The sequence below is a fragment of the Poromitra crassiceps genome (assembly GCF_964638095.1).
Source record: "Poromitra crassiceps genome assembly, chromosome: 5".
Taxonomy (NCBI): Eukaryota; Metazoa; Chordata; class Actinopteri; order Beryciformes; family Melamphaidae; genus Poromitra; species Poromitra crassiceps.
This window is the reverse complement of record NC_139642.1, coordinates 50,316,101-50,329,982: the sequence shown is the minus strand read 5'-3', so window position 1 is coordinate 50,329,982 and position 13,882 is coordinate 50,316,101. Positions and strand designations below refer to the sequence as shown.

Genomic DNA, 13,882 nt, shown 5'->3' with positions numbered 1-13,882 from the left:
ATTGACTAAGACCATGCCTTGATTTGTTCTGACATGATGATTCCAAGGTAGACAGACACCAGAGACACCACTATGTGTTCAGCTCATAGCTCCTCTCCCAGTGGGAAATCTAATCAGAGTAGCACGTAGCAGTATAGACCAGACCAGCACATCCGGGTAATTTGCAAAACATGAAGGCCACGCCCCTTTTTAGGGGATAACACAAGCCACTCGCGTTGACTTCAATGTAAAATAGCAGTACCCAAAACATCTATAGAAAAATAACAGAATTAATTTTGTTTATAAATGACCCAAAGACACCATGACATGACAATATATTTCAACTCGGCCGGGCCATAGAATGTGCAAGATACATCGACACGAGGTACTTGCCTTATATGAACGCTGTATCCAGTTTCCACCAGGGTACATGCATCGTCCACATTGACGGTGTCACCCCTACTCTATCGCAGACCAGTTTTTTTTTTTTTTTTTTTATTGTTAGTGAAACTATATCAACACAGCAACTCTTCGGCATATCTCTATCAAATTAAACCGTTTTAAATAGTTTGTTTGAAGTGGTTTTGGCTTCTTGTACCGTCTTTTACTATGGTGGGTTTCCCCTAAAAAGGGGCGCGGCCTTGGCGCTGGACGCTTGAAGACGCGCCGCAGTTCTGGTCTATTCAGCTGTAAATTATGAAAGGGAGGCGGAGGATCAAACAAGCTGACAAAATGTGTTAGAGAAGTGACACAAAGGTAGGCTGGTCAAAACCATCCTGATATTAACGTGATCTCACGTTTCTGTTTGGCTCTACGCATCAGTCTGGACCGCCAAGCTGTCCACATCCATTTCAGTGGGCGGGAGTATTTGCCTTGACAGACAACTCCTTCAGCCAATCAGCGACAGTGTCACTGATTGCAATCAGAACATATTTTCTTGTTTTTGTTTAATTGTTGTTTTTGTCGACAAACACTGCACATACAGCTGTGTTTACTCTACTAATGTTAACGATACCGCTTGTTGCTGTTCAATGCAGTGCGGTTCGACATGATTTGATTCCACACGAGATGCGTCATTTACAGAAAAGTAGTTGACAGAAAAAAAGCGGTGATGGGGGGGATCCCTTCCTCCCCAGTGTGGAGGGGGGGTCCATTCCTCCCCAGTGTGGGGGGGGATCCCTTCCTCCCCAGTGCGGGGGGGGGGTCCCTTCCTCCCCAGTGTGGGGGGGGATCCCTTCCTCCCCAGTGCGGGGGGGGGGGGGGGGTCCCTTCCTCCCCAGTGTGTGGGGGGGGGTCCCTTCCTCCCCCAGTGTGGGGGGGGATCCCTTCCTCCCCAGTGTGTGGGGGGGGGGGTCCCTTCCTCCCCCAGTGTGGGGGGGGATCCCTTCCTCCCCAGTGTGGGGGGGGGGGGTCCATTCCTCCCCAGCCCCTCTGTCTGCATGTGAGTGATCTGTCATGAATACTCACTAGTCTGTGGTTTTTCTGTGCTGTGGCTGAGAGGGGGAAGAGGATGAGGATGTAGAGGAGACACTATGCATGTAGGCCTTCAGGAGACTCAAACCCCACGTTTCCCCCATCAGAAGCTCTGTCTGTCTGAACTCTAGTGCATCTCTATACAGCACCAACACTGCAGCTTTAGGGCAACTGATGTTTCAACAAAGAAAAGTACTTCAGTCATACTTTACATTCATTTCGGAACTTCCACTTTACTTCTCATGAATTTCTTTGGCCTCAAAATCAAAGCGATCATTATGTCCTCCTACTTTCAGTTAGATCACAATGTAGATAACAATACTTTACATCTTATCCAACCATGGCTCCAGAGTTACAACTCTTACCTTTATAATCATACTGAATTATTCAAGTTCCAGGTTATTACCTAATTAATGATTCCTGCTGCCTCAGGCTGTGTGTGTGTGTGTGTGTGTGTGTGTGTGTGTGTGTGTGTGTGTGTGTGTGTGTGTGTGTGTGTGTGTGTGCGTGTGCGTGTGCGTGTGTGTGTGCGTGTGTGTGTGTGTGTGTGTGTGTGGGTGCGTGTGCGTGTGTGTGTGGGTGTGTGTCTTGTATGTGCTTGTTTGTTCACGTGCGTGCACATGGGTGTGTGGTTGTAACTGAAGGATTGAAGAAAGTGGTGATGAAGCGGGCGAGTGACTACAGCTCTGCAGACTCGCTCGCTTCTCTCAGCACTGATTAAGCCCAGCTGGTTAACCTGAAGTCTACAACACAGCAACATGCTCTCACGGCACTTCCTGTTGGCAGTCACCAAAACGTAATTATACATTCGTGTTCATGGACACGATTTTGCCTCTTTTTTTCCCGTCAAATTAACACAAAATGTGCAAAGGAACACAACCTACAGAATGGTCACAACTTGTGTTACGGTTGTTGCTTTAGGTAGTGTTAATTTTGTCTGCCTTTTTTTTTTGTCTTAGTCTTAATCCTGTGTCAAAAGTCCTTGTTAGTTTGTATCATATTTAGTCAACCTCATCCTGTTTTTATTTAGTCAACTTTTAGTCGAAAAGTTTGAGCATTTTAGTCTAATCTTAGTCAAATAAAACCCTAACTATTTTAGTCTAGTTTTAAACAGTTGAATCTGCGTATGCGCTTGCACTAGTAATGGTCATTTGAAGCAGTGTTGGCAACTCTTTCCCAGGGAAAGTAGCTAGTGCTGACTCTGCCCGCCCGGGCCAGTGTCGGCATACGCCGCTATCAATTACAACTGGACCCTATTTACAGTCCCTGCTCAGCCCGCAGCTGAGGGGAGAATGGAGGGAGGCTGGCTGCGCTGTGTGGAAAGCACTCAGACCTCTCTGGATATAACGTAGCCAAGCAAGTAGCTCTTAGCGAAGACTGGGCGGGCGGGTTCTGTAGCTACTACCGTAAATGTGTTTTTAAGACGGGACACAGGAAACTGAACTGCTGCTTTGAGGGGGGAAACAGTCCATAATAATTAGTGTTAATTTTGTCGTCTATTTTTTAATTTAGTCTTAGTCTTAGTCCTGTGTCAAATACGATTGGCCGGTTATGTTGTCAACTACGGCGCACAGTCCCTGATTGGCCCGGTTACAATTTCTGGAAATGGTTGTGAGCAGGTGTCAGTCCAGACTGATCGATGCAGCAAGTTCACATGATCAGGATGGTTTTACCAGGCACAACACAAGGGTGAGTAAGTCTGAGCGGAAAGAATCGGAAGGGATACATATGTGTGTGTGTTTGTCTGTCTCTCTCTCTCTCTCTCTCTCTCTCTCTCTCTCTCTCACACACACACACACACACACACACACACACACACACACACACACACAATGCAAAAACAGATAGGACTTGCAGGTCAAATGGTCTTTTCCTTTAGAGAAATTTGAAAGGGGAAGACAGTGTTTTCATTCATGGAGATAAGGCATGTTTACACACACACACACACACACACACACACACACACACACACACACACACACACACACACACACACACACACACATGCTAAGGGAAGGTCAAAAGTGGACTCACAGTGAGCGGCAGGGAGCACACAACAAAGATGACGGTCATGAGAGCGAGCAGCACCAGGTGGTCCACCTCCTCCTCGCCCTGTCCGAACCAGGCCAGGCTGATCTTCCTCATCTTCCGGCCCGTGGAGCCCGTGGAGCCGCGGCGCATCACCTGGCTGCGGTGCATCTGGCACAGGCTGACGATCACCGAGCCGTTGCACACGAACACGGCCACGATCAGCAGCGCCATGAGGGAGGAGTAGCACAGCGAGAAGGCCAGCACTCGCCCCCCGTCCTCGCCCCCCACCCCGTCCATGTCGAGGAAGCACCAGGTCCCGGGGCAGTACTGTCTGTGACGGCCGAAGCCCATGAACGGCAGCAGGCAGAAGGCACCGGAGAAGAGGTAAATCAGGACGAGGGCCACCTTGGCGAAGCTGCGGCGGACATATTTGGAGTACAGGTAAGGGTGGCTGATGGCCAGGCAGCGCTCCACAGCCATGGCGCACAGGATGAGCGTCGGCGCCAGGCCGAAGAAGGTCACGGCGAAGGCAAACAGGTTGCAGAGTTTGTGGTCGCCCGTCAGCCCTATCAGGGACATGTGGTGGGTGTAGCAGACGAGGACGGGCGGGCTGAGCAGGCAGGTGCCCAGCAGGTCGGTGAGGGCCAGGCCGGTCACCAGGATGCAGAAGACCGAGGACTTGGTGCGCTGCTCCTTCTGGTGCACTCCCAGGATGAAGAGCGCCAGGAGGTTCCCCACCACACCGGCCGCGAACATCACGATGGTTGTCGTCGGCTTGGCGTTCAACTTCACCAGGGTGATGTTGTCACAGGATGTGTTTGGAAACATGCTTTTGGTGAAGGTGCACACACACGGTTGACTTAATGAAATGAAATGTGCCAAGTCAGTGTGGAATTAATAAGGAATTGCCAAACAACAAAAGAAGCAAGTCCTGACTTCTTGACACCATCATTTGGCACCAAAGGAGGCATGGCATCATTCAGTGACCTCTCCCTTCTCTGGCTGACTCTCTTGCAGACAGTCTGGACACAGAGAGAGAGAGAGGTGTCTGTAGACAGTCCGGACACAGAGAGAGAGGTGTCTGTGGACAGTCCGGACACAGAGAGAGAGGTGTCTGTGGAACAAACCAAACAGTGAAAAATGTAGTGCTCAGTAGTAAATTCACAGTAAAAGCTTTACTGGGGAGCTTCCCTTAATCATAGACATAGGCTAGATCCCTCATACCAAGAAGGCTGTTCTCATGTTGGAAAGTAACGTTACTTTCACATTGTTGGAGCGCAGTGCTGTTCTCTCTCACTGCTCTCAGTAATGTAATAATGCTCTTATGTTGTCACAGTGAGTGCAATAATGTTACAGTGTAGCAATGTTCTCATTAAATGAGAACATTGCTACACTGTAACATTATTGCACTGTAATACAGTGCAAAATGTCCTCACATATTGTTACATTGTTAGAAGCTGTTCTCGCATCATTTGTAGTGTACACTGTAGTGTAGAGTAGTGTAGTGTAGTGTAGTGTAGTGTTGTGTAGTTAGTGTATTATTAGTGTAATAATCACCTTACACTGGCTCTCCCAGCAAGCAGCAACACTTGAGCGACTGGAACTACTTTTACTTCTTCAGTAAGTTGCGGATTCACATTCCTCGCTTGTAAAACATCCAGAGTTGAACGGGACGGACAGTCTTCACGGAGTTTTAAAAGGCGGCGCTGCGGGTTAACGACGTGCTGACAGTTCAGAGCAGGCGAAATGTGGACTCTGTGGAGCGCGCCGCTCGCTCTCTCGCTCTCTCGCTCTCTCGCTCTTTCTCTCTCTACCCCCCCCCCCCCCCCCTCTCTCTCTCTCTCTCTCGCTCTCTCTCTCTCTCTCTCTCTCTCTCCCTCTCTCTCTCTCCCTCTCTCTCTCTCTCTCTCTCTCTCCCTCCCTCCCTCTCTCTCTCTCTCTCTCTCTCTCTCCCTCTCTCTCTCTCTCTCTCCCTCCCTCCGAATCAATTTGTAGTCACACCCACTGTAGTCCTTTATCCATACTGCACGGAGTGATTTAATTAGTTCTATCTTCTCTGTCTGTTTCTACAGTAAATGACTGAAACAACTAGAGCTGCATTAAACAAATTCAAACGTCTTATTGCACTGTCGGAATTATTCTCTTGTTTTGAGAAAAGTATAGGCAGCAATTATTTATTTATTTATTTATTTATTTTTTACTTTGATGTCAGGACAATTGCCTGCATCTGAGTGAGGCACAGTTTGCATATACCCAGCTGTTGACTGATTTGGCCAGCAGGGGTTGTTCCTATAGTGTGTGAACTCACAAATATGCCAACCTCTCACACTATTTGGTTTGCCTCACTAACAAGCTGCTTTGAATAGTCTTGATATAGGTTAGTTTACATCTCATGAAAGGCTGCATGGAATGTAAACTAACCAAACTAACCAAAGGCCCTTTGGTAGTAGGTTACTCAGGTAGGGTACTCTTTGGTAGTAGGTTACTCAGGTAGGGTACTCTTTGGTAGTAGGTTACTCAGACCAAGAGAAGCATTGATTCACACCTTTGGCAAATAAATTCCATGAAAGAAATCTTGCCTCTTTATTTTCAGCTTTCTCTTTCACTGTTGAGTAGTTCTTGTTCGTGTGTGTGTGTGTGTGTGTGTGTGTGTGTGTGTGTGTGTGAATGTGTGTGTGTGTGTGTGTGTGTGTGTGTGTGTGTGTGTGTGAATAGATTGCCTGCTTTGATTCCACCTCGTCTCACTGTATCTTACAGCAGAAGAAGGGAAGCAGTTCCTCCGTCCGTCACTGCCTTCTCTGACACACGCAGAGACACCATCTACAGATTTTGACAAAATGCAGATGTGGTGCATGTCAGCACTTTCAAAATGACAGCCTAATTACCCCATGCCTGGAAGTGTCACAAGTGTTCATCTCAAAACAAGGTGACATGTTACTGATTGGCTGATCGTGGGGGAGATCAACTTTGTTTTCCAGGAAGCAAGAAGCAAAATCAAGCATCTTTTAACATAAAATTCAAAGTACATCAAAATTACCGTTTAGAGACGAGCAGAGCTAAAGGCCAAATGATCAAAGAAGATATCAATAAGGCTATAGCAAATGGTTGTGAAGATAATGGTTGATGACACACAATTAAGTTCACACAAACCATAACACACACACACACACACACACACACACACACCAAACACATCATATTTCGTTAGGCGCAGGATGTAATAATGCTCAGGTTCCTGCAGATGCACACCCATTACTGCACTCCTTAATGGCTGCTTTTCATTACCAAGTCCTAGCAGCTATTACTGTAATTCAGCACAGCCAAGGAAACAGTCACACAATGTGATATTACTGTAAGTCATCACAGCCAAGAAAACACTTGTGCAATGTAAATGAGTCGTGCTGCCAAATGATATCATTGAGGTGTCTCTGATTTTGCCGTCTGTAATGTAATTCACAGAACATTATGATAACAGCATAGTGCCAGTGTTCAATTTCAGATGGAGTCATGTTGCGTCTTGTTTTACACTATAAATTACACACATGGAAGTGGGTAGTTTGTATGGATCATTTGTTAAATTGTGGGTCAGATATTTTTCATACACTTTTCTTCAGTTTCCCTCCGTCTCTCCAGCCTTCCTTGCCTCCCTGACAAGCTGAGAGGGGAAAAAGCTACAACCTGCTGTTTACCACCACAGGGCACCTTAAGAGGAAGGCATGGGGAGTTTACAGTCGCACTGCCCATAAAACAAACTACGCTGGAGTTTTAAATAAACACAAATGCATGCAGACTCACAGAAGAATGAACGTACACGCGCACATGCACACGCACACAACCTGTTCCCTGAAACCAGGAGGAGACTGTAGGATAAATGAAATATACTGTGTGCCTGTGCCACAGAGATCTTATGAAAACAGACTAGCAGTTTGCAGTTGTAAGGGCAGACGTTTGATTTACTGTAAGTGCTATTGTCTGTGGGTGAGGTGAGAGAAAGCTGTAACTTCCTGTTAGTATGTGGGCTTGTTGTTGCTGAGAATAATAGATCGGTATAAAAAGCTGAGATCATATGTCTTTAACAGGAATAGCTGCGTTTACAGTGACACGATTGATTCATTTTTCATATTAGCATTACTGTTCGATCTGATTTGAGTCTGTTGCCGAAATAACAAAAAATAAAGATAAAAAACAGATGACGTAATATTAAAAACAATGATATAACGTTGGCATCCAGAACTGGAGTGGGCCTTGTATCTTTACAAGTTGTTAGCGTAACGGCAACATTGGCAGAGAAAAGAAATAAAACACAGTGGAACAGTCAAACTCCAGAGGAACGCTGTTTTATACTTTTACACTCTGTTGTGTTTCACTTTGCTTACTCACTGCCGCTGATGGAGAAATGGTGTTCAATTTAGTTTGCCGTTTTCACAGGTGGCTAAAGCCATGTATGGAGAGAAAAATGACAGCAGTGTCTGTTAATATTCCCTAAAGCTACGCTCAAGTACATTCATGTATTTAATCTACTTTCTCTCTCTCTCTCTCTTTCTCTCTTTCCCTCTCCCTCACACACACACACACACACACACACACACACACACACACACACACACACACACACACACACACACACACACACTGTAACCACTAAGTGCATTCTGATGCTGTGATGCAGCAGACACACCTGCCTGGCCAAGCAGATGTCTGGTAAAAGAGATGATTGGACTATTGGAATAACTAGCGCAAACAGCCTGAAGCCCAGGGCACAGTGGTGTGGCCTCAACAACACGGCTAGTTGTTTTCAACATGCACAATGGTCCAAACCCTAAACCACCCACATCCCTCCAGCCACTCCCCCTCCCCACCCCTCGAACCCTGACTCTCTACAACCTGCCTATCCATAGCTATGGCCCCCTTTCCTGACCATGCCACCTCCCACCACCCACATCCCCCTACCCACTCCCCAACTCTCTATGACCTTCTTAGCCCTATAGTTACAGCCCCTTTGCTATTCCATAGCCCCGCCCCTTTCCTGAACCACTCCCCCTTCTGCCACCCACATACCCCTAGCCATTCCCCCTACCCACCCGTCGAACCCATCAAACCCCAACTCTCTAGGACAGGGGTAGATTAGATTAGAATATTATATATATTTTTCCAAATAGATTTGTACATTATGTCCAGTAACAAACAGCACAGACTGTGTGTGTGTGTGTGTTTGTGTGTGTGTGTGTGTGCGTGCGTGCGTGTGTGTGTGTGTGTGTGTGTGTGTGTGTGTGTCAGTCTGGAGCTGTCTTACTGTAGGATGGATGACCTTGCTCTGGTAAGCATCACTTCTACCTCACGTGAATCACAATGAAAACAGGCTCTCCCTCCACTAAAATGAATGAGGTGACCGGCTTGTTTCCTGTCCTGCCAGCAAGAAGGATCAGCACAACTGGAGCCATTTGTTATGTGAATGATGTCCATCTTTTGAAACTCACAACAAAGAGGAGAAGTCCGTACCAGGGACTGTTGAAACATGACCATTTGCTGAGATCCACTTGAAGAAGCTTGGATCAGAAGAGTTGTCGGTTGATAGGAGGAGCCCAGGGAATTTCTCTTTTGGTTGTTGTTATCCAATTTGCTCATAATTGAAAGCAGATTGTTACTGGTGACAGAGATAAATTTAATGTAGATGTTTGACAAGTTCCCATCTGTTTGTGTGTGTGTGTGTGTGTGTGTGTGTGTCATCATGACATCATCATTCAAGAATGTTTTGAATCACAAGCACAGCCCAAACTGGCAGAAGGGACTTAGATCCAATTCGATGTCAAATCAAATTAATGTCAAATCAATGTTGGTCCCCAGTGGACGACTTTAGCAAGGTTTGTCTTTAAGCTTAATGGGTGGTTTTTTTATTCTTATATGCTCTGGCTTTTCTAAATGTTTGTACACAGATAATGGTAATAATGGTCCAAAATATGTGAAATTGCACATTTATTTATTTTTGATTGAAAAACAATTTTTTTTATATAATTTTCTACCCCTAACCCTCCATTCCCCCCGTCCAGTGACACAGCACCTAAAAACCCTCCAAAACGCCAGGGAAAACTATATAGTCTATGGGGAAATGGATAGAGTCCCTACTGTGTGTGTGTGTGTGTGTGCATGCGCATGTGTGCGTGTGAGTGAGTGAGTGAGAGAGATAGAAAGAGAGAGAGAGATTGAGAGAGCAAATAACAAAACATTTTCTTATCTCAGTCTGTAGTGACTTTCTCTTCACCATTTATTTTCTCTGGTTGCCTTATTTGGGGAGATTCCTGTGTGTATTTCTCTTGTCGCTTCTCTTCTTCATTTACGTCATCATGTTTTTGCTGAGAGATAAGTATCCGGTCAGTAGGTCATGGAAATGCATATATCTATCATGACATGATTTAATCAGTGTGTAGACGATGTCAAGTCTGACACTGTACAGTATGTTGGTTTGATGATACACACTGGCCAACAATGGGGCAGAGCTTTCTGCTTCTAACACCTGAGCCAGACCTGGTCCTGGAGACCGAGCTGCTGCTGATTGGCTGGTAGATCACATGGCAGATGTGGAGCACATACTGATTTAAATACCTTATTACTTCCTTATATTTGAGATGTCCTTAAGCACCAGCTCAGCTAGTTTCAACACAGTATTTGACCCAGTTCTCAGGAAACAATGAAGTGTAGCTGAGAATGAACAACTACTCTATGAAGCTATGATTGACCAAACACACATTTCCATACCTTTTTTGAGGGTTTTACATCTGCAAGTTCTCAAACATCATGCACCATTTATGTTTAAAAACTTTCTGTCAATTTCGGTCACATGTTTATAATCTTAATAATATCCTTATTGTGATTTTTTCCCCAAATGTAATTCACCTCTATATTCTCTTTTTGGTATAAAGGAAATGCACGAGGCAGCGGCCATGCCAGTTGCAGGCCTGTCTCCCCCCCAACAAAGGTATGCAAATGTATGTTTGGTCAATCATATCTGTTGTTAGTGTATCCTCAGCATTGTATCTTATCTCATTGGAAAGCATGTTAATTTCTCTTTACAACGAGGCCCCATTTGGGATGAGCAGCACAGCTGAGTATGTTGGTCAGTCCCAAGTGAAATGTGCCAAATTTCCCTGCCAATGTCAAACAGTGTATTCTCCTGTTGGTATTGACTGTTGCCCTGGTACCATCTCCAAACTCAAGGCCAAGGTCCGTGAAACTTTTTCTTTTCTTTTTTCTCTTTCTTTTTTTTTGGGGGGGGGGGGGGTATTTCGCAAGATTTATTTATTTATTCATTTTTTGGCCATTCTGCTTTTACTTGATAGGATAGTATGTGCTAGCTAGACAGTGACAGGAAAACAGGTAGAGAGGGAAGGACATGCAGCAAGTCGGGTTCGAACCCGGGTCAGCTGTGTGAAGGACAAAGCCTTAATGTTATACGTTCTACCAGGTGAGCCATCGGACACTGATTTTTTTTCTTCTAATTGTGTCATACTTTTCACAAATCATTTGCCTGTTAACAATTATTCAGAGTGACATCTAAGAAAAAAACATAACAATCACACAGGCTATTCTATGTGATCAACACTGAGCCCCCCCTGGGGAGGCCCGCCTTCCAGTCTTTGAAAACCCTAGAGGATTATTTCTCCCGAGCTCCACCAAAGTGAAATATTGATTTGTATTTGATGTTATCCACTGCTTCATTTCTCAGCAGCACTGATAAGACCAAGAGCTAATGAGCAGCATCGGTTTGCAGTCAGGTTTTAATTAAAAGTCCTCCCTAATTACATAATTACAACGCAGGGACTGATGACCTCCGGACAAAGACACCTTGTTAATTTGATAACGGACACACTAATGCACATGCACTCATTCTAATGGAACTTCCCTTGAAAGACTTGGTGTTGGGCAGGGCTGATAACCCAGAGTAATAATGATGAGCAACAACTTGCTTCTGGACAGTAGGGGTCAGTAGAGACCACACCCACTGTGCCTGCGAGCAAAGGAGACATTACTTGGGGCAGGGCCGTAGCTACCATTGAAGAAACCGAGGTCATGTCCTTGGTATTTTTTCCTGTTTTTTCCCCCATGCAGCTCAACAGCTGTGCATGCACAACTCGTTCCATTGTGTGAGATACCTGTAACGAGTTGTGCACATACAGTAGGCTACAGTCCTGTCATTCTACTACTCACTCCGTGGGCGAGGGAGCTGTAACACTTGCAAGATTAGTCAAAACTGTGTTTGAATACAGGTTGCACGTTCAAAGCAAACAAGGCAGTTGGCTGCGTCGGTAAGGCAGTTGGCCTTACCCAACAACTGTGTTCAAGAACTGAGCTCACAAACTGCTTTCAAAATGTCACATCATGCCCAATGCTTTGCACACAGAATCAATTAGAAGTTTCTGCTCTGACATTTATTGTGGCAAAAATATTGACAATATATTTTTTTTAATCCTGGCTATGGCTCTGAGAGATTGATGGCCCCCATGTTGTGATGATGTAAGCTTGCTATGTAACGATAAATACATCTTACCTCATGACTCCTGCATATTGATGACAACACATCATAGGAAGTGACTAACTGCAGATAAGAGGAAGTCTTCACACCATTGGGGAGGCCTGCTTTATTGCACAATCCAAATCTTTGCTAAAACGTGCCATTTTCAGCATGTAGGTTGCTAGCTTGCTAGCTAGCATTGTTGTTTCACAGCGACGGAGGCATTTGATAGCGACATGCAGGGAGCGGAAAGGGATTTCCCTTCGCTCCGACAGAAATGTTCGCCACCAATGGCAGAGCTTATCCCCGCAGCCTGCTCCAGTGAGTCAGACTAAGCAGCTGGTGGTGGCAGAACAGTGTGGAGGAGAAGATCCTCCATGTCATGACATGGGAGAAGGTGGGAAGGTTGAAGATGATGCAGGCTGCAGCATTCTGGGTGAGAGTTTTGGGGAAGCGGTTTTCAACCCCGTCTTCGGGGACTAGTTTCCTATCCTACCAGGTAGTTAATGCATTCACCAGGTGTTAAACAGTTGAAGAGGTGTGTGAGCTTGAGTGACGAAACTGACTGACTACCTAGTTTATAAATAGCCTGCAGCGGTTCAATCTTGGCAAAGATAAAATGATTAATGAAGTCATACAGTAGTGTGCTCTTGAGTTTAAACATAATAACTAATCATATATAAAACAATCAGACTACAAAATTATACATGTGTTTTATCAAACTATATATGTGTATGCATACATGCAACATTAATTTCCTAGACTCCAATTGTGCTCCTCAAATGCACAATAGCAGGAAGGGGTCGTAAGGTTAGAGGAGAACTATCAGAGGGAGAAGATAAAGGTCCAGAGGAGCAAGTGGCTATTGACTTGGGTGACAATGATGTTGATCCTTTATAATCTCCTATATATTCCTAATCATTCCTAAGCATTTCTTCACCCAGATGTTAGTTCCCCTCTAACCTTATGACCTCTTCCTGCTATTGTGCATTGTGTGAGCTTGAGTGAGGAAACTGACTGACTAACTAGTTTACAAATAGTGCATCTTCCTATCACTTTATCTATTTGCTCTAACAGGTAAGGAGCCCAAAATCCATAATGCTATACTGCAGTGCTGTAGTGTGGTGTTTTCAGATCCTACAGTTAGCACACACCTTCAACCAGAGAAGAGAAGAGGAACCAATCGGTAAAATCATCTGCTGTGGTGATTGGATGGAGTGAAAAAGCAACTCTTGGCCCTCCATTGCACACGGTGGTCTTTCCCTGCGCTACAGGCACAAAAATGATTTGTGGCAGTCTGGGCAGGACTCAGAGGTCATTGCGGTCTTGTCCATAGTGATTGGTCGTGGTCTTGTAGAGGTGCAAAAATATGTCATGGGAAAAGAGCAGCTCAGTCTTGTTGAGAGCGAGTTTGATGTGTTTCGCAGGCAGGGATCAAGCGTGGGTCGAGATGAGGGATGAACCACAACAACTGGCCACTTGGGACAAGGCACACCTGCACCTAATCAACTACGCTCTGTGTTTCATTAGAGGCAGCTAGATGGCGCCACAACAACTGGCTTGATGAGTAGTGACACTGGTGGCGCTTCTCTGTTGCTTTCAATTGCTCTCTGTTCTGTTGGCTTGCCGCATGAAACAGACGAGCACCAGAACACCCTCTCCTCCAAAGTGTCCTTCGTGGCTGTACATTCTGAATAGGCCCAGTCAGCAGCAAGGCAAGTGGAGACGTGCAGCTGATCCTGAGTGTCAGAGGATGAAAAATGTAAATGAGAGATGTGCGTCATCAGCCTAGCAATGGCAGGAGAAGTTGTGGGCCGTAAAGACAGAGCCAACTTAGCTAATCCTATTGATTTCTACATTGCACAGTACAGTTTAGCCAAGTAGCAACACACC

General features: G+C 45.4%; 1 protein-coding gene across 2 annotated transcripts in view; it reads right to left on the bottom strand.

Moving 5' to 3' along the window:
• ptgir (prostaglandin I2 receptor) overlaps positions 1-5,155 on the bottom strand; it is a 34,374-nt gene extending 29,219 nt beyond the window's left edge. The window contains exons 1-2 of one of the 2 annotated variants that reach the window (XM_083637520.1): positions 5,041-5,155; positions 3,487-4,597 (exon numbers count right to left, since the gene is read on the bottom strand). In XM_083637520.1, the coding sequence (XP_083493646.1) occupies positions 3,487-4,311 (825 nt within the window). In that variant the 5' untranslated portion in view covers positions 4,312-4,597; positions 5,041-5,155. The remainder of the gene's footprint in view (positions 1-3,486; positions 4,598-5,040) is intronic. The other variant, XM_083637521.1, reaches the window with a different exon arrangement.
• Between the last annotated feature and the right edge of the window lie 8,727 nt (positions 5,156-13,882).